This window comes from Rana temporaria, chromosome 1 (genome assembly GCF_905171775.1).
Source record: "Rana temporaria chromosome 1, aRanTem1.1, whole genome shotgun sequence".
NCBI classification, from domain to species: domain Eukaryota; kingdom Metazoa; phylum Chordata; class Amphibia; order Anura; family Ranidae; genus Rana; species Rana temporaria.
In genome coordinates this window covers 459,707,301-459,728,422 of record NC_053489.1, presented here as the reverse complement: position 1 = coordinate 459,728,422, position 21,122 = coordinate 459,707,301, and the positions used below count along the sequence as shown (strand labels likewise).

At 42.7% G+C, this 21,122-nt stretch overlaps 1 protein-coding gene across 1 annotated transcript in view; it reads right to left on the bottom strand.

Annotated features, from left to right (window-relative positions):
• The window catches only part of SMARCAD1 (SWI/SNF-related, matrix-associated actin-dependent regulator of chromatin, subfamily a, containing DEAD/H box 1), a 175,558-nt gene that overhangs the window by 105,372 nt on the left and 49,064 nt on the right, over positions 1 to 21,122 (bottom strand). Inside the window, exons 6-7 of the mRNA XM_040327899.1 lie at positions 16,638 to 16,726; positions 3,217 to 3,318 (exon numbers count right to left, since the gene is read on the bottom strand). Coding sequence (XP_040183833.1) covers positions 3,217 to 3,318; positions 16,638 to 16,726 — 191 coding nt within the window. The remainder of the gene's footprint in view (positions 1 to 3,216; positions 3,319 to 16,637; positions 16,727 to 21,122) is intronic.

Here is a 21,122-nt window from a genome sequence, read left to right as displayed (position 1 = left end):
AGGTGTTAAAAGGTCAGAGGCCAACAGTCTCTAAACAAAATATAAAAGGGCGCCTAGCTCTTGACAGCGCTGAAAGCAAATCAGAGATGCAGAAATATCACTGTCTCTCAAACCCTGGGTTTTAACAGCCATGCTGTTCAAGCCAGCGAATATGATGCAGAATTGTAAATTGGTCTCCGAGAGAAGATTTTAATGATCTAGCAGAGCTCACAGGGTGTCCACCCGGAGTCTTTAGCAGGGTCGCCTGGGCCAGTTCAAAGCACTGAGGATCACTGGAATTCCCTACAACTCATTCAAAGTTGCAGGGGCCGGAAAGGCACGGGAAAGGCACGGGATTAGGATATACTGGTCCCTCAGAGTCACCAGAGCATCCACAGCGGATCCCTGTACCTGGAGATGAACCTCTCCAGTTTGTTGTTGAACTTCCAGGCCAGCAGGTTCACATTCTGTGTCCCCCCACTTGCGACATGGGTAATTAAAACACATCTAGGTGTACAGACTAATTCCTTGGTTTAAGGCGCTAAGAAAGACTAGCTGCCAATTGTCTACAGATGGGATGTACACAGCGAACAAGACTGGAACAAAGTTCCGCCTAGGACAGGAACCAATCTTCCTCTCTTGTTGCGATACTTCTGGTCCATTGTTGTCTGACTGAATCTGGATCAGATGGCAGGATGGTCCAACGCTGCAGAGTCAAATAGCCCAAAGCTCTGATAGGTTCAGAAGATGAGACTAAACTGACAGGGAGTCAAGGACTCTTTCCCAGCCTGACAGGCTGGCTTCCAGCGTGAGGATTTTCCAAAATTGGAAGAAAAAACTGCCCCCCCCCCCCCTATTTCAAAGAAGGATTCCTGAAACACCAAGTCAGAGACAAACTTGTCCTCTGTGTCAAATGAATGAAGTTGTCCAGGGGCCTGGCTGACTTGTCCCTAGACAACACATTGAAGAGGTGTAGCATGAAACTTTTCAAATGGGACGAAATACTCTTGAAATACTCCGGCCTGAGATGTTATTAAGACTAGATCCAGGCACTCTAAACAATTATTTAGTTCTAGTGAAGATTTCTAAAGGTCCATGATCCACACTAACAGCTGAAATGCCTTTCGACTTGACAGTAAAGGCAAATCACCCAACAAAGTCCACACCCACGGTTCCATAAACAGGATGTCGGTAAGTATCCGATAAAGGGAATGCTAAACTAAGTCTATTACAGGGCCAGCAACTTGATGAACACCCAAGTGCAAATGAAAGGCTGAAGGGCAGGGCCACAAAACCGCAGTGTTGGGGCCCCACAGCAAGACACAAGAAACCATACGCAGGTAAGCATCTTTGATGTCCACAGAAATCTGAAAGTCTCCCTGGTGACGTGAGGCCATCACAGACCTGTTGGCTTCCATGTGAACATTCTAGGGTGAAAAGAAGACATTCAGAGCTTTCAGATCCAAGAGTAAGTGGATGCCCCCTTAAGCCCCATACACACGATTAGATTTTCTGCAGATTTTTGTCTTCAGATTTAGCAAAACCATGTAGTGCAAGGGCCTGCCTGATTGCATACAAATTGAAACTCTTAAGGTTTAACCTCATACGATATAGTTTTGGTAAATCTGAAGACAAAAATCTGCAGAAAATCCAATAGTGTGTATGAGGGTCTTAGAGTTTAAGCCCTAGAGGTTACAAGAAAATCATTTTAACTACTCTGCCAGAATAACTTGGACAATGACATCCTAGACCAGAAGAATTATTGAAAGTATAAAAATATCCAAAATTTTGGGTTGACATCAGAACATTAATAGGAGGGGACAATCTTCCAATGGGTTTCCCTCACTTTGGAGGGATTTTCTCTGCCTTAGAGTGGAAATTGTCCCTAAAAACACACGCGGCAAAAAAAAATCTCCCTCAAGTCAAGATAAAACCACAAAGTGTGTGAACACTACTCTTTGAATGGTGCGGGCTTCCGGTTTCATCAGAGAAAATATATATACTAAGCAGTGCCTCTAGGGAATTAAGATGATGGAAAAGAATGCAACAGTGGTGACATGTGCTCATTTTTGCAGCTTACTAGTGCAGCTCATCATCACTTTCCTTTAAAGAGCTGAAAGGGAGAAACACGGAAGAGTGCTAGGTTTTCAATCCTTTTAACAATGTGACATCTGACATGGAGAGACGTGCTCTGCAGTCTGCTGACAGAGAAATAGAGTTCAATCACCATGTGGAGGATAGAAGTTGGGAAGAATAAAGGGCTCTTTAAAGAAGCAAAGGAAGACTCTTGGACATGCCACAGCATATTGAAAGGAAGCAGGAGTTGTAAAAGGCAGAAGGTTTTTTAATTGAATGTATTCTTTGTGTGTAGCAGCAGAACCCCTAATACTTACCTGAGCCCCATCTCTGTCCAGCGATGTCCACGAGTCCCTCGGCTGTCTGGGCATCTCCCTCATGATTTTCGAAGACACGGCAGCAGCGCCACTGGCTCCTGAGGCTCACAATCAAATTCAGTTAGCCAATCAGGAGAGAGAGGGGGCGGGCCCGAATGGTAACTCAGTGTCTGAATGGAGACACCTAGCTGCAGCTCGGCTCAGGTGCCCCCATAGCAAGCTGCTTGCTGTGCGGGCATTCAACAGGACGGAAGGGCCAGGAGCATAGAAGAGGGACCCGAGAAGAGGAGGATCCTGGCTGCTCTGTGCAAAACCATTACACAGGGCAGGCAAGTATAGCAGGTTTTTTTTTTTTACTTATGATTTTTACTTATTTTTTTTATAAAAATGCCATAAATCTATCCGTTATTGCGTAGATGCTATAACTTTTACCAAAAATATGAAGAATACATATTGGCCTAAACTGATGAATAACTTTTTTTTATAGCAAAATTGTCGCTTTGTTTATAGTGCAAAAAAATAATTAAAAAAACGCAGAGGTGATCAAACACCAACAAAAGAAAGCTCAATTTGTGGGGGAAAAAGGCGTACATTTTGTTTGCGTACAGCGTCGCACGACCGCGCAATTCTCAGCTAAAGCGACACAGTGCCATATCGCAAAAAATGGCCTGATCTTTAAGTGGCAGCTTTTTCCTCCTCACACTAGCCTACGTTCCAGACACAAAGCACTGAATAAGACATTTTTTTCATTGGTTAAATGCCTAAGAAATTGCGCACTTCTCTTCTGCACTAAAAAGAGAAACCATGCAAAGCACAACCGAAAATAAAACAACTGTGCTCTGACCTCCTTATCCAAATCAGGAAAATGCTTCTGCAGCTTTTTTACACTGGTCTCTTGTTTTTCCCATTCTTCTTCAGAGCCCGAGCTGTCACTGTCCACACCAAACTGCAAAAGATCAAAAAACATGTTTTAGAATGAGACAATTCAGAAATTCACTGACCAAACAAAAGAATAAGACTCTTATATACTAAAATAAACCAATATATATTTTATTGACCACTGTGGGAAGAGAGAAGTTCTCATGCTATAGAATTTGAAGCACCATAAGAAAAAAAAGTCTCACTCTTGCACTTAAAGGGTCACTAAAGGATTTTTTGTTTTTAGCTAAATAGCTTCCTTTACCTTACTGCAGTACTGGTTTCATGTCACCATTGTTCGTTTTTGCTTTGAAGTAGCTATAATTCTGCTGTGATCTCCACACTTCCTGGTTGCCTGTTTCCTTATAACCATGGTACTGGGAGATTTTCACGGTGGTCTACGCCAGTGTTTCTCAACTCCAGTCCTCGGGGCGCACCAACAGGTCATGTTTTCAGGATTTCCCTCAGATCAAACTGCTGTGGTAATTATTAAGGCAGTGAAACTGATAAAATCACCTGTGCACAATAATGGAAAGCCTGAAAACAAGACCTGTTGGTGCGCCCCGAGGACTGGAGTTGAGAAACACTGGTCTACGCTGTCATTACTGTGTGTCTAAAACTCCTCAGAACCAATCAGATTCATTTTAAAAACAAAACACTGCCCTGGATTTGTTTTTTTTTGTTCTGTGAGTCTTCCCGACTCACCTCTCACCCGGAACTTCATGTATGTACCTTTAAAACCGAAAGTGAAACTAGAGGCACATTATATAATAGATTAAATTCAATTTTTAATCATTTTTAAAAGGAATCAGTTAACTTGTATGTCTCTACACCCAATAAACAGTCATTTCAGCAAAAAAAAAAATTCCTTTAGTGACCCTTTAAAGAACAAGTCAAGAATGGGAGAGGCTTGCTAGATCCACGGATCAGGGTGCTAAAAATGATCCATGTGCTAACAACTTTTTTTCTTCTTTAACATTTGTCTATGCTTTAGATTTATAGTGAGCTCATCAAACCCCACCTATGTTTGAAGTATCCCTTTAGGGTTAAGGGTCTCAACCTAGTTGTACATTTACACTACGGATAACAAGCTTGTCAGAACTTGACTTTAAAGAAAAGGGGCTGGCCCCCATTACATTGTTTCTCATCACTGGTGCAGAATTAGTTGCTCCAAGAGGTTTTCTGGGCACTTTAATGACAGACCTACCAGCAACCCTTTCCAAATTCCATCAAGCCCCCATCACTGCGTTCAGCCACAGGGAGCGAAGAAAAACAGCTGGTACTTTGGGTATGACGCGTATGCGACCGTCTTCATCCGTCCATGTGACAGAAATGGTGTTTGGCGATTGCTTGCACAACAATTACTGTCACATGGGAGTGAGGAGTAGGTTTCAAGATGACACTTGGAGCTTACACACTTGTGCTTTTTGCATTCATTAGACTCTCTTGGGCATCTGCATAGCATCCTTGTGTGCTCCTCCCCTGCCTCGCTCTGTCAGCATTGGGGTCACTTTAGCCAAAAGAGAGAGAAACTGAAAGAGGAACAACTTTGGAATACTAACCCTTACCAGTGTGCAAAGGTGTATTTGCTTTGTAAGAATAAGGGCCCATTCACACTTTAGATGTGGTAGACTGCATTGGGTGGCTATTCCAGCACGGTCCTATTGTATGACAAGGCAAAACGCCTCGTCTCTGGTGTGTCTGGTTCCCACCACTGTGCTATGGTGGTGTGCGGGCAATGTGTGATGAGAAAAAGTACCACGCACAGTACTTTATCCCAGCAAAGTGCGAACAGATGGACTTTGGTCAGCATTTGAACTTATTGTCTGGCATTTCAATAAAAAATAAAAAAAACATGTGAACCTTGCAATGCGCCAAGATCAGTGCATTAGCACTGTTGCAATGACACCAGACCACACAACAGCCGTTGTGTTGTAATGCAGTGGCTGTTGTGAATCAGCCCTAAATGACCTTTAATGTTGGGTGTCCTATGTGTGTGGATGATGCTGCATTATGGAACACTATTAGGTGTCCGTTTATCAAACTATCATCAGCGGCGATCCCGAGCATCGCCGCTGATCTTAGGTCATTAACAGTTTATGAAGCTGAGGTAATCAGCAGAGAACATGTTCTCCACTGATCATCGCAGCACAGTGAGAATATGTAACCGACTGTCACAGAAACGGACAGTTTATGAAGGTGCGATCTCAGCTAGAGGTCGACCGATATAACGGCTGATATTTGGTGTTTTAAACTTCAGCGCGACTTGCAAATAGCTTCTGTTATAGAAGTCAATGCAAGTTTCCTGACAAGTTTCCCCTGGAAGTGACTTCTCCCTCATGGGCAGCCTGCCAAGAGATAAGAGATACAATGTTTAAACTTCAATGAACTGAGCACCTGTAGAAAAGTTCTCAGTTTAACCATTTAAAGACATTGGGCCGGATTTAGAAAGGACTTACGACAACGTATATGTACGGGTGCATATTTACGCTGGCCGCTAGGGGCGCTTCCGTAGATTTACGCATCGAATATGTAAATGAGCTAGATACGCCGATTCACGAACGTACTTGCGCCCGTCGCATTAAGCTACGCCGTTTACGTAAGGTGTACGTCCGGCGTAAAGTTACCCCCGCTATATTTGCGCAGGTAACGCAAAGGTATGGACGTCGAAACGGCCGTCGTATTTTACGTCGTTTGCGCAAGTCGTACGTGAATGGGGCTGGACGTAGGTTACGTTCACGTCGCATGAATGGACCCAGCGTATCTTAGGGAGTAAATTCGACGTGATTCTGAGCCTTGATTCGTTCGTTCGGCCATGCATTTACATGGAGTCACTCTTCATCATAATACAACACGCCCACTGCCTTGCTACTTTGAATTACGCAGGCTTACGCCGGCCCATTTACGTTACGCCAGCGTACATATGGGAGCAAGTGCTTTGTGAATACTGTACTTGCCTCTCAATGTTATGACGGCGTAGTGCATATCAGATGCGCTACGCCTATCTAAAGATGCGCCGATGTACCTGAATCTTGCCCTAAATCTTTTTTGACACTTGTAAAAATCCTGTATTTTCTGCTAGAAAATCACTTAGAACCCCCAAACATTAATTTTTTTTTTTAGCAGAGACCCTAGGAAATAAAATAGCGATTGTTGAAATATTTTATGTCACACAGTATTTGCGCAGCGGTCTTTCAAATGCAATTTTTGGGGAAAAAATACACTTTAACGAAGTAAAAAAAAACGAAACAGTAAAGTTAGCTTATATATTGTTTTTTCTTTTTGTCCAAAAGTTTTGATTACCCGTTTTTGTGTATTGAGTGAGTGAGAGAGACTTGTAAAGCGCAACACAAGCAAACTGAATCGCCTCTGGGCGCTGTATCCATTTCATGGGTAAGGAACCCCTTGACCTCAGAAGAGATGGGTTTTAATCTTTCTCCTGAAGGCCAAGTGGTCCGACTCCAGTCGGATGGTGGTTGGTAGTGCATTCCACAGGCGAGGTCCTTGGACTGCAAATCTACGATCTCCTTTGGACTTGTATCTGGCTTTTGGTATCTGGAGGAGGTTTTGATTGGTGGATCGCAGAATGCGATTGGGGTTATGGGCTTTTATTTTTTCGCATAGATATTGAGGGGCGTTGCCTTGAATACACTTATGCATTAGGCAGAGTGCCTTGAAAGTGATTCTGTCTTTTACTGGCAACCAATGAAGGGATCTCAGTGAAGGTGAAATGGATTCCCATGGTTTTTTTCCAGTCACTAGTCGAGTGGCCGTATTTTGAACGACTTGCAGACGAGTGATTTGGTATTTGGGGAGTCCTAGATAGAGGGCATTTGCGTAGTCGAGTCTGGAATTGATGATTGTTCCCACCACGACTGCAATGTCCTCTTTCGGGGGGAAAAGGGCGTGAGTCTGCGTAGTAGGCGCAGCAGATGGTGGGAGCCGCCGACTACTGACCCTATTTGTGCATCCATTGTTATGTAGGTATCGAAAATGACTCAGAGACTTTTGACTTTGGTGCTAGGGGCGATAGTTTTACCCAGAATGGCTGGGGGAGTCCATGTTGACGCGGGGTGATTTTTCCGGTTAGCGTGAAACAGGAGAAGTTCTGTTTTCGAACCGTTGAGTTTAAGATAACTGTTTGTCATCCAGTTATCTATTAGAGTGAGGCATTTCTATAGTCCAAGAGAATGATCCTTTTTGTTGCAGATGCGGAAATACAGTTGTGTGTCGTCTGCATAGGAGTGGTAAAGTAACTTCTGGTTACTGATGATTTCAAAGAGAGGGCGGAGATTGATATTAAACATAACTGGCGATAAGGGAGATCCCTAAGGGACTCCGCATGATACCGTACGTTTTTCGGAAGTGAAAGACCCCAGTTTCACCATTTGTGATCGGTTTTCCAAGAAGGAGGAGAACCAGGGTAAAACCCCTTCAGCGACTCCGGCTACTTCAGCTAGCCTAGCCAGTAGTAGTCCGTGGTCTACAGTGTCAAAAGCCGCGCTTAGGTTTAGCAGTATCAGGAGACAAGATTCTCCTTCGTCTGCGGCCTCTAGAGCGTCATCCCATATTTTGAGCAGCGCCGTTTCTGTTCCGTGACCCGGACGGAAGCCTGATTGAAAGGGGTCGAGTAATTTATGGGTGTCTAAATGCAGTTGCAGCTGTTGTACAACTACTTTCTCCATTACCTTGGAGAAAACATTTAGACCTGTTATGGGCCTCCGGTTGTTTGGGTCTTTGGGGTTGAGGGTAGGTTTTTTTAAAATTGGTTTTATTGTACCTTGTTTCAGCAAGGTGGGTATTTATATTATATATATATATATTTTTTTTTAATCTAAATTATACATACAAGTGCACTGATTGGAGGCTTGTGTTCAAAATATATGTTTAAATGTAAGAAATGTTCTGTATCACTTATTACTTAGCGGAGTAATAATGAAACTTCCGCTTTTCGGAATCCACCCCCCCTCCGGTGTCACATTTGGCAGCTTTCAGAGGGTAGGAGGGAGCAGATACCTGTGTAATCCAGGTATTTGCTCCCTCTTTCGGGCATAGATCACCGTGGTGACTGAGGTGACCTACGCCACATCTGGAGCCTACTCCGCCGCCGCCGCTGCCCCCCGCTGTCTTCTGGGAGACGCACAGGTCCCTCAGTTTGAAAGCACTCTGTCTTTCACACTGAGGCTGCAGGGGAGCAATTTTTGCAGGCACTTTACAGGCACGATTTTTAGCCCAAAAGCGCCTGAAAAAATTCCCCAGTGTGAAAGGGGTCTGTTAGATTTAATGAGATGAAGGGCGGGGGAAAAAATAAATCGGCCCAAAAAAAAAAACTGCATCATATATCGGCCCCCCCCCCCCCTCCCCCGATTTCTAAATAGCGGCATCGGTCAGAGAAAACCCCATATCGGTCGACCTCTAATCTCGGCACCTCACTGGCGATCTGTGACAGAATTCTCCCTCTTTGATTCACCAGCTCAGAGGTGGAGAATGAGAGAGAGAAGCGCGAAGCTGGCTGAGTATTCTGGAGGAAGGACGAAGTGTTTTGACTTTCTTCTGTCACCCATGAGCAGCCATACAGTCAGAGCACATCTTCCCCACCATTACACACCCAAAACGAGAAGGTTAGGTGTGTGTGTGTGTGTGTGTGTGTGTGTGTGTGTGTGTGTGTGTGTGTGTGTGTGTGTGTGTGTGTATGTATGTATGTGTGTATGTATGTATGTATGTATGTATGTATGTATGTATGTATGTATGTATGTATGTATGTATGTATGTATGTATATATATATATATATATATATATATATATATATATATATATATATATATATATATAATAGATAGAGATATGTTCACCCTTGTGTGATGCGGGAACCAGGGCGACTTCTGTGCGGTTTCCACATCGCACCTGCATTGACATCTGCGCACCACTGCGAGTGTCAATGTAAAGTTAATGACACCCACAGATCATTTCACAGATCACAGTGTGAACTATGAAATGGTGCAGGAATCGGATCGCATGGTTGTGCACACCTATGCGATCCAATTCTAGTGCGGACCAAAAAGTGTCCTGTACCATTTTGGAGCAAATGCAATATAATTTAAATATGCATTGCACAAACATTGAATGCGATATGCACAGCAATGCGTCACAATGCAATACCTGTGATTGCACACTTGTGATGCCAGCCTCTTTCTCTCTCTCCCTATCTATTTACAGCCCCGATATATACATATACAGTATCTCACAAAACAACTTCAGATCAGTAGCTTAAACCATGTGTAAACTTGCATTATTTCTCTTTTCAATTTTAAAACAGAACATTTTAAAAAGTAATTACACAGTATCTCACAAAAGTAAGTACACCCCTCACATTTTTGTAAATATTATATCTTTTCATGTGACAACACTGAAGAAATGACACTTTGCTACAAGTAGTGAGTGTACAGCTTGTATAACAGTGTAATTTGCTGCCCCCTCAAAATAACTCAACACAGCCATGAATGTCTAAACTGCTGGCAACAAAAGTGAGTACACCCCTAAGTGAAAATGTCCAAATAGGGTCCAATTAGCCATTTTCCCTCCCCAATGTCATGCGACTCGTTCGTGTTAAAAAGGTCTCCGGTGTGAATGGGGAGCAGGTGTGTTAAATTTGGTGCCATCACTCTCACATACTGGTCACTGGAAGTTCAACATGGCACCTCATGGCAACAAACTCTGAGGATGTGAAAAAAAAAAAAAAAATTATTGTTCTACATAAAGATGGCCTAGGCTATAAGATTTCCAAGACCCTTAAACTCAGCTGCTGCATGGTGGCTAAGACCATACAGCGGTTTAACAGGATATGTTAAAATCAGAGCAGGCCTCGCTATGGTTGACCAAAGATGATGAGTGAACGTGCCCAGCATCATATCCAGAGGTTGTCTTTGGGAAATAGATGTATGAGTGTTGCCAGCATTGCTGCAAAGGTTGAAGGGGTGGGGGGGTCAGCCTATCAGTGCTCAGACCATACGCTGCACACTGCATCAAATTGGTCTGCATGGCTGCCGTCCCAGAAGGAAGCCTCTTCTAAAGATGATGCACAAGAAAGCCTGCAAACAGGTTGCTGAAGACAAGCAGACTAAGGACATGGTTTACTGGAACCATGTCCAGTGGTCTGATGAGACCAAGATAAACGTATTTGGTTCAGATGGTGTCAAGTGTGTGTGGCGGCAACCAGGAGAGGAGTACAAAGACAAGTGCGATTTGCCTACAGTCAATTATAGTGAAGGGAGTGTCATGGTCTGGCGCTGCATGAGTGCTACAGTTCAATGAGGAAACCATGAATGCCATCATGTACTGTGACATACTGAAGCAGAGCATGATCCCCTCCCTTCGGAGACTGGGCCGCAGGGCAGTATTCCAACATGATAACGACCCCAAGCACACCTCCAAGAAGACCACTGCCTTGCTAAAGAAGCCGAGGATAAAGGTGATGGACTGGTCAAGTATGTCTCCAGACCTAAACTCTATTGAGCCTCTGTAGGGCATCCTCAAACGGGAGGTGGAGGAGCGCAAGATCTCCAACATCCACCAGCCAAGTGATGTCACCATGGCGGCGTGGAAGAGGACTCCAATGACAACCTGTGAAGCTCTGGGGAACTCCATGCCCATGTGGGTTAAGCCAGTGGTGACCACACAAAATATAGACACTTTGGGCCCAATTTGGACTTTTTCACTTAGGGGTGTACCCATTTTTGTTGCCAGTGGTTTAGACATTAATGGCTGTGTGTTGAGGTATTTTGAGGGGACAGCAAACTGACACTGTTATATAAGCTGTACACACACACACACAATATATATATATATATATATATATATATATACATATATATATATATATATATATATATATATATATATATATATATATATATATATATATACATACACACACACACACACACATATATATATACACACACACATATACGCACACACATATACGCACACACATATACGCACACACACATACGCACACACACACATCCATTTATTATACACCATTTACATAGGCACATGTATGATCTTTAAAATATTAATAAAAACGTTCAAAATGTTTTTGAATAATTGGGTTAATGTATATTGTGCAGGTGGAATGTAACTTTATTATTTTATTAATACTAGGTGTGTAATGTGTGGTGATTCGTGTTCAACTTTGGTATGTTTCACTTCCTATGACTAAGATTACAGTGAGAGGAGCCGTTCTCAGAAGTTCCTGGCGTTTGTAGATTGCTTCTCCTGTTGAGTTGTGAAGCGATCTACAAAGCTTGATAAAACAGGCAAAGGAGAGCGATCTCCTCTGAGAATGCCTGGAGTGAGAAGCAGTATTTTACGGCTGTATGATAAACGGACACCTTAGGCCTCTACACTTGACAATGGTATACCTTGGGATTGTACAGAATTTTAAAGGGTGCGTTGACAAAAAAGGTTGAGAAACACTGCTCTACATGCAGAGAAAAAAAGCCACTAGTCACCATGACCATGCATGGAGTTGAAAATTACATCCAAAACTTGCTCTCTACAGTGATGAGTACAGAGAAAGAAAACCTTTCTACAGTTAAATTATAATGTCAATTTTCAGTGACCCCATGGTAATAAATGCACCCAAAAGGTTACATGAAGCCTCCAAGAGGTACACAATTTATTAGTATGGAGATTTGCATCCAGATTATCTTATGGTCTCCTTTGAAAGAGGCATTTACAAGCTGCATCTAGGACAGAAGCATACACACAAAGGTAACTAATGCCAAAAAGGAAAAGGAGTGTCAGACTGAATGTGGATGTAAAATACAGCATGAGGAGGTAGAAACATCACTAACCTCAGGAAGCAGACAGGCTGTCTCCAAAAGTAATTTCGACTACTTTTTTGCCAGATAAATTAAAGAAAGTCTGGACATGTCCAATGTAATTATAGCTGAACTAAAAACTGTTCAAATTTTATTACCTTAAAAGTGTGTCCATAATTCATAGCTTTCCTTAATCATAAGTACTATAAAACAATGTTCCCATGCCAAGTTAATTTATGCTCACAATTGTTGTGGAAGTTGCTCCAGTAACACTTAAAGCTCAACTCCTGGCACACCTCTCCTCTTGAATAATTGTAGGTGTGTGTATACCTTTAAAGATGTAAACCCTTACTTTGTAAAACAACCCATTACATTTTTTTTAAATGCAAGGCAAACGTGTGTGTGTGTAAAAAGAATAGTGCAGAGCTAAAGTCATTCGTAAATTCAAACAAGATATATGCATAAGTGCATAAGTAAACAAATGTGCGAGTTCCAAAATGGGCATCCAGAAACAGTTCTTGTAAATAGATGAATATTCAGGATGAAAAGGGAATCCCTCCAACCATGAGAGTGATGAAAGCAAGAATAGGTGTCACCCAACTAAGGTAAATGCAGCCGCGCTTACCAGACAATGTGACCCCCTGATAAGAACGGTCAATTGCGCTTATTACAGTATCCAAGCCAAACATACGCACCCGTCATCAGATACGTGCCATACAAAAAACGGGTGAAACCAGGAAGTAATCTCACCGGGCACGCACACACACACGCTACCACATGCGCGATTGATGGTCGGCTATCTTGCTTCCTGGAACTACCATTACATTACCACAACGCTTGTTTTCAGCTACTCAAATGCGAGTGTGACTTTGAACATTAAACTGGTTTTAAACGATATCATGCTATGTGGATTATTCCTTTGTTACATGGTCTGTGATCTGTAACCACCTTGGATGGTGTGTTATTGCCCCGATTACTTTCCGGTTTCACTCGTTTTTGTATGGCGCATATCTGCTAATGGCTACGGACGTTTGGGATATCCTGATCCTTTGGCTTGGATACTGTAATAAGCGCAATTGACCATTATCAGGGGATCACATTGTCTGGTAAGAGCGGCTGCATTTACCTTGTTGGGCGATACCTATTCCTACTTTCATCTCTCTAATGGTTGGAGGGATTCCCTTTTCATCCCGAGTGTTAGTCTATATACAAGAACTCACGCTGGATACCCATTTTGGGAACTCGCACAAATGTTTTCACTTATGAACTTATCACTTATATATGGTCTTCACCTAATGAACTTCTGCATATATCTTGAATTAATTTACGCATGAATTTTGCACTGCACTGTCTTTTATATATATTTACTTTATGTCAGGTGTTTAGACATTGTGCAAAGCTGCTTTTTATTCAAAATCACATCTACCATTTGTCTCTCTATATAAATATATACACACACACACACACACACACACACACACACACACACACACGGCTCAAAATTTCAAGTTCTGAACTACTAGCCAGGCCTTAAAAGTTACTTGCCACCAGTTTCCCCACCCAAACCCTACCCTAATTCCGCCCCTAAACACGCGCACGCCTCCCCCAGTACATCCCTACCTCCAACGCCTCCCCCAGTACATCCCTACCTCCAACGCCTCCCCCAGTACATCCCTACCTCCAACGCCTCCCCCAGTACATCCCTACCTCCAACGCCTCCCCCAGTACATCCCTACCTCCAACGCCTCCCCCAGTACATCCCTACCTCCAATGCCCCCCCCCAGTACATCCCTACCTCCAATGCCCCCCCCCCCCTCCCAACGTCCCACCAGCACGCCTCATCTTCTGACCTCCCCTCTCCAGAACACCTATCCCTCCAATCTCCCCCCAATCCTGTACATCTATGCTTTCAATATTCTTCCCAATCCATGAGATCTATGCCTCCAATTCCACCACCATTTCCCCCCATTCTATCATACCGTATGATAGATTAGGGGAGTGAAGGTGAAATTGGAGGGATAGATATCATGGATTGAGGGGGGGGGGGGGGTGGGATTAAAGGCATGATGTTTATGCCTTCAATTAGAACCCCCCCCCCCTAATCCAGCACATGTTTGCTCTTAATCCCAACCCCCTTCCTTCCAGCACATCTCCTGTTTAATTACACCCATTTCATCAATGCCTCCAGCACACAGTCATTGTACTTGCCATTCTGCAGCCACGGGGGTCAGTCATCACTGCACACTGAGGGCGGAGCGACGTTTGAGCCTGCCGTCTGTGAACCTGGGCGGGGATGTGCAGAACAGAGGCGGAGGGGGGTGGTCCCAGGCGGCACCCTTACATGTATAGTGCAGTGCACGGTGGGGATGTGCAGGAAAACGGAGGTGGAGGGGGCAGTCCCAGGGGCTCTTTCATGCCCAATGAACCGCACACTCTGCGAGCCTGGGAGGGGATGTGTGGAAAGAGGTGGAGAGGGGCGGTCCTAGGCGGCTCTTTAATGGTGAAGTACACGGTCTGAGAACCTGGGCGGGGATGTGCAGAACAGAGGTGGAGGGGGTGGTGCTGGTAGCTCTTTCATGCACACTCTGCGAGCCTGGGCGGGGGTTGTTTGAAAGGAGGTGGAGAGGGGGGTGTGTGTGTGTGTGTGTGAGAGAGTGAGATAGATGTATCCTATCTATCTATCTATCTATCTCACACACACACATATACATATATACACACACACACACACACACACACACACACGGTTTCCACGCAAAGAACGCATAGAGAACAGGACACTTTTAAATACAAGTACATGGTAACACAGGCACATATGAGAAATAAGACATTTTGGGGTAACATACACTTCGGGTTTTCACATAGGTTTTCCAACCTCCCATCATCGCAGAAGCCTGTTAAAAGGTGTGCTTTTGGGTGCGTAAAGGACATCCACTTCCTCCTCAGGAGACTAGTTACTCCCTGTCTGCTTTTTATCTTCTAAAATATTATCCCCTGCCAGCGAGTTGCAAAGTAAGGCCCTTGCTCTCTGAGAAAAAATTGGTCTTTTGGCAGAAATCCAACACGCCTGCTGAGCCCGAATCAAAGCTCTCAAATCAACAGGGAGTATAAGCTTTGCCGATTGCAGAGCTATAGGTCTGACTCAGTAGGGTGCATGTCAGATCTCTGCAGAGAGACCACTATTACCACACAGAGAGCAAAAGTCCCACTCTGTAGCTGCTTGTAGAGAACAGACTTTTCTACTCAGAAGGAAAACCATCTGCAAGACATTGAACACCTTTTATTTTGATATACCGTATTTATCGGCGTATACCGCGCACTTTTTTGCCCTGAAAATCAGGGCAAAATCGCGGGTGCGAGGTATATGCTGATACCCGCGCCGAGTTTGAATACTGCGCCGGCATATACCGAGCGCAGTACACTCGTGTATCGTCGGCCAGTCTCGGCTCCTCTCGCACCGACGTCCTGGATGTACAGGACGTCAGCGCGAGAGTTGCCGAGCCTGCCCGACGATACACGAGTGTACTGCGCTCGGTATATGTCGGCGCAGTATTCAAACTTGGCGCGGGAAACGAGCGGGGAGGACGAGAGGACGCCGCAGAAGGACGCCGGACCCGACGAAGAGGACAACCGAAGCCGCAGACGGACGCCGGACCCGACGAGGCCGCCGATGGACGCGGCGCAAGACACCAAAACCAAGTACAAAAAATCTTTTTTTCCACAGGAATTGGGGCAACTTTAGGGGTGCGCGCTATACCAAGATAAATACGGTACCTGTAATGTATTCTTGGGTGATTTAAAAAGAGGGTTCAATTGTGTTTTAAAGGAAACCTGTACTGAAAGACATGCTGTAACCATAGATCTTAGCTGTCAGATCTGACTTAAATATGTGCTTTCCTGTTAATAAATGCCATGTAGTAACTGGCATGCTGAAAGCATGGCACAATTTTTTTTTGCAGTATGAATACAGAAGCCAACATCTCTAAAGACACCCTGGCAGCACCCTCATTGCCCCTATTTTACAAACACACAAGACAATCAGATTAGACTAATTATCAAACACATTTCCATTAGACAGTAAAGCGCGTTTCTTACTGCAGGAGCCTAGCCTATATTGTTTGTGAAGATAGAATGGTACAAATCAGTAACCAGATATTGCTAGATTTCAAAGCCGTATAGTAGCTGAAGGGAAGTATTTTCCACAACTTCCTACAAAACAAAGGGACAAGGTTCTTATTATGATGGAAGTGGGTACATTTTTCCTAGAATTTCCTCCAGTTGAGCACCATCAACCCAAAAACATGAAAAGGTTCTAGAATGTAGACATATAGACTTGTTGGATACTGGTAAAGTCAGTAGATTGTAAACTCCTCCAGGGCAGTGACTGATATACAAAGAATACTTGGATCTAAAAGTATTGTGATGCTATGTGTAGTGAAAATGAAAAGCGAGCAAAATGGAACTACAAAGAAATTGGTAAGTCATGGAAGAAGCAACTGACAGCGTCGAACAAAAACTTACAGAATCAGATTTCTTCTTTTTTGAAACTTTTTCCTCAGCCCCATCCTGGGGACAGTCCTCTGCCTTTCTTTTCCGAGATGATTTTTTATCTAAAAATGTTAAACAGGTATATTAAAAACATTACTATGCTGACACAAGCTTACAATGCAAATACTGACACAGTCCAAAACAGTGTCAGAGATCCAGAAAAGCAGCAAAAAAGAAAAAACTGACTCCTTGCAAGGTACACAGAATGACAGACATGTTCACATACAAACCTACACACACACATATAATTATATATCAGGAATTTTATATATAAAGAATAAAAAATTATATATATATATATACATATACACACACACACACACACACACACACACACACACATATATATATCTATATATATATATATCCGATGCTTGGAGCTCTCATCCTCCCTATAGTGGGAGGCTACTGTGTGAAAAGGCTGATAGGACACAAAAAAAAAGCCTTTTTGCGTCGGGGGAACTCATTTGAGGGGAGGGGGGCGCACATGAACGTTAATGGTAGGGTTGTCCCGATACCGATACTAGTATCGGTATCGGTACCGATAGCAAGTATTTGAGGGAGTACTTGTACTCGCGCAAATGCTCCCGATGCCTGGCCGAATACTTTTTTTGTATTTATCAACATGTTCTATGAAAATTCTTTCAGTTTTTTTACTACTGCGTGACAAGCAAATAAAACATTTTTATTCATTTTTACTCTTTTATAATGTCTTGAGTTAGAGTTCTTCATAATTCTAAAGAAAATATCCGTAGACTGTATTGTGGTTTGAAAACTGTAACATGACATTTAAAAAAAGTATCGGTATTTGGTTTCGGCGAGTACATGAAAAAAAGTATCGGTACTTGTACTCGGTCCTAAAAAAGTCTGTAGGGTTTAATATTGCGTTGGCCCATCCTTTGCACCTATAACTGCTTCCATTCTTCTGGAAACTCGCTCGCTTTATGGACCTTGCTTTGTGCACTGGTGTACAGTCATGTTGGAACAGGTATGCTGATGCCTTAAAAGTTCCCGTCACTGGAACTAAGGGGCCAAGCCCAACCCCACTATATAATCCCCCCTTCACCAAATTATTTGGACAAGAGCACAAAGCAAGGTCCATGAAAACATAGATGAGAGAGTTTGGGGTGAAGGAACTTGATTGGTCTGCTAAGAATCCTGACCTCAACCCGATAGAACACCTTTGGGATAAATTAGAGTGGAGACTGTCCTTTGACATCTGCCACTCTATAGAGAGCAATGGATGGTCTGATGGGGTCCATCTGAAAAACTAAGAGGCGGGCCCATCAGGCCGTCACTGTGAAAGGGGCCTTAATCTGTAAGTGTGAACATATAGTGGCAGAAAATAACTGCAGTGGATGGCTCTGGATTGAAGGTGAGTGTTGTGGTAAAGGCTGTGGGTTTCTTACATTTTATTTTTTCCTTGCTTGTAGTTCAGAAGTCCTGGGTTGTACCCTACTGTGCAGTAACTTGAATTCAGTGCCATTAACAATGAATGGCACTGTAATGCACCTTACATACAGCAGTGGGAATGGGTCCTAAAGAGCTAATACAATTCATAAAAACAGCTTTTTCTTTTATACAACAGAGAGAAAACAGACCTAAAAAACATTCAGAGAGACCCATTCATTTTACTAAGAAAAATGCTTATGTCAGATCATTTCTTGTCTACCTGGGGATTTTGGATATGACAAGATAATGAGCCACTCACATGATAGAAAGTGCTGAAATTTTTATTTTGATTAGCATCTGAATTCTTTCACTGCTTTGATCTGTCTATGAAACTTAAGGACACACCTCAGGCAGAATACTGCTACAGCTAGCAAGCAGAAAATATTTGTGTGCATTCATTTGATGGTCAGGCAAAGACCAGCCCACACTTGGAAACACATCCTACAACAGGAAGGTGCACTAAACGTATATTTAAAAAAAAATCCTTGCCTCTAAGCTATTTTCTGAACATTAATTATGCATATCTGTGAATTAATCAGTTAATACCCCCCATTAAACCTTATGTGACATCTCATTGCATTTATAATGCAAATTATCCATAAAGCAGATGTTGAACAAGGTTTCAGCAACTCACAGAACCAGAAGAAGTGCCTCAAGTTAAAGCAGATGCTATTAAAATGGAAACAAGTCTTTACCTGCTGAAAACATTAACGTGGACAGCAGCTGTGATCTGCCCCTGAATGCCAGAATGGCAGCCTGCCCCACAGAGTGTGCGCCGCTGGGAGTGTGTACAGAAGTCAGATCTACACACGTGTTCCTTATTACAGCAAATATTTGATAAGAGTATGAAAGAGAGAAGTGCTATCAAGTCAAAATTCAAGAGATGCACATAAAGATAACAAGTGTATGGATTTTATTTGGAAGACATTAAAAGAGAACAATCAGGGTTGGGCATTAATAAAAAATCAGAATCGCTACTCAAAAACGTAGGAGTGCAGCTTTATCGTTCCTATATGGTGTGTACCGATATTCACGGCTGCTCTCCTGTCAGGGACAAATGATCAGCCAACTGTTAGGTTGTGTTGCCACTCCACAGGTTGGTCTGTCCTCACTTACCAGCTAACCTGCGACGCACTGGTAAGCGAGCTGGGAATTCGTTTTTTACATGCGTTGCCCTTCTATGTGCTCCTTGCTGTAAAGGCCAGTTATAGGTTGAGGTGGTTGCCATTTGTTTGACCTGTCCTCAAGACATGACAAACATTTTCTTAGCTTTCTTTGCCATTAAAGGAGCATTAATGAGATGAAGGGCCTTGAGTAAAGATTGAAGCGTAGCCTGGTAGGCGCAAATACGGAAGTGTGAATTTGTAAGATGTGTATGGGTGGGGTTATTTGTGGGAAATGTGTTTATGTTTTGCATTGTTGTTGTATAAAAATTAATAAAAATGTGATTGAAAAAAATAAAGATTACCGTATTTAATCGGCGTATAACACGCACCCTAACTTTAAGAGGGAAGTTTCAGGTAAAAAAAAAAAAAAAAACTTTCCACAGCCCCTTGCGTATAACACGCAGGCAAAGTTTACCCTCTATTTTCAAGGTAAAAAAGTGAGTGTTATACGCCAATAAATACAGTATTTAGCTTTTTTTTAAATGTTTTATACACCAGTTTTTAGCATCTATGTTTTCAGAACGGAGCTCAGACAGTTTTGCAGCCTGATCATTATACACCGTCAGTGACAGAAAAGATTGATGGCTGCAGTGTGGATAACTAGAGCAGATTGAAATATCTGTTCTTCATTATAGATGGGTCCTATAGTATAAAGGCATTATAAACCTTCCCGTCTCACACCTATGGTCACCGGCATAACATGTGCATTGATCCTGTAGTAGCATGGTGTAATTTGTTGCCCTGTCTGATCAGCATACAGTAAATTAAACCATTTACAGTTCTGTGTCTCCCAAACAAAATTTACGTCCTTTTTCCCCCCACAAATAGAGCTTTCTTTTGGTGGTATTTGATCACATATGCGTTTTTTTTTTTTGCGCTATAAACAAAAATAGAGCCCCAATTTTGGAAAAAAAATGCTTTTAACTTTTTTCTATAAAAAATATCCCCCAAAAATATATATAACATTTTTTTAATTTTTCTCAGTTTAGGCCGATACGTATTCTTCTACATATTTTTGGTAAAAAATGTAATAAAAAATTGCAATAAGCGTTTATTGATTGGTTTGCGCTAAAGTTATAGCATTTACAAAATAGGTGATAGTTTAACATTTTTAAAAAAAATTTTTTTTTTACTAGTTATAGCGGCGATCTGCAATTTTTATTGTGACTGCGACTTCATGGACACTTGACACCATTGTCATTTTTACAGCGAACAGTGCTATAAAAATGCACCGATTACTGTAAACATGATACTGGCAGTGACGGTGTTAACCTGTAGGGGGGCGCTGAAGGGGTTAAGTGTGTCCTAGGGAGTGATGCTAACTGTTATGGGGTGTGGCTACGAGTGCATGTCACTGATTGCTGCTCCCGATGAGAGGGAGTATTCGATCAGTGACATGTCACTAGGAAGAACGTGGAGATGTGTTTACACTGACATCTCCCCGTTCTTCGGCTCCGTGACACGATCATGGGACACCGGCGGACATAGTCACGGTCACAGAGCTCGCGACACACATACATACATACATACATACATACATACATACATACATACATACATATATATATTTGGTTATAAAATTTTGCAAACATGTAATTTTTTTCCTTTATTGATGTACGCTATTGAGGCTACACTGATAGGTGACACTGATGATAAAGGCACTGCACTGATAATTAGGACACCGATAATCAGTGTAGATATCCTTTTACGCAAGCCAGTTGTCGGCTCTTCTCTCCTCACACTAGCAGCATGAGGAAAGGTATAATGATAAGCGGCTTGTGCTTAAATTGTGATCAGCTGTGATTGGACACAGCTGATCACATAGTAATCAGCTACACCG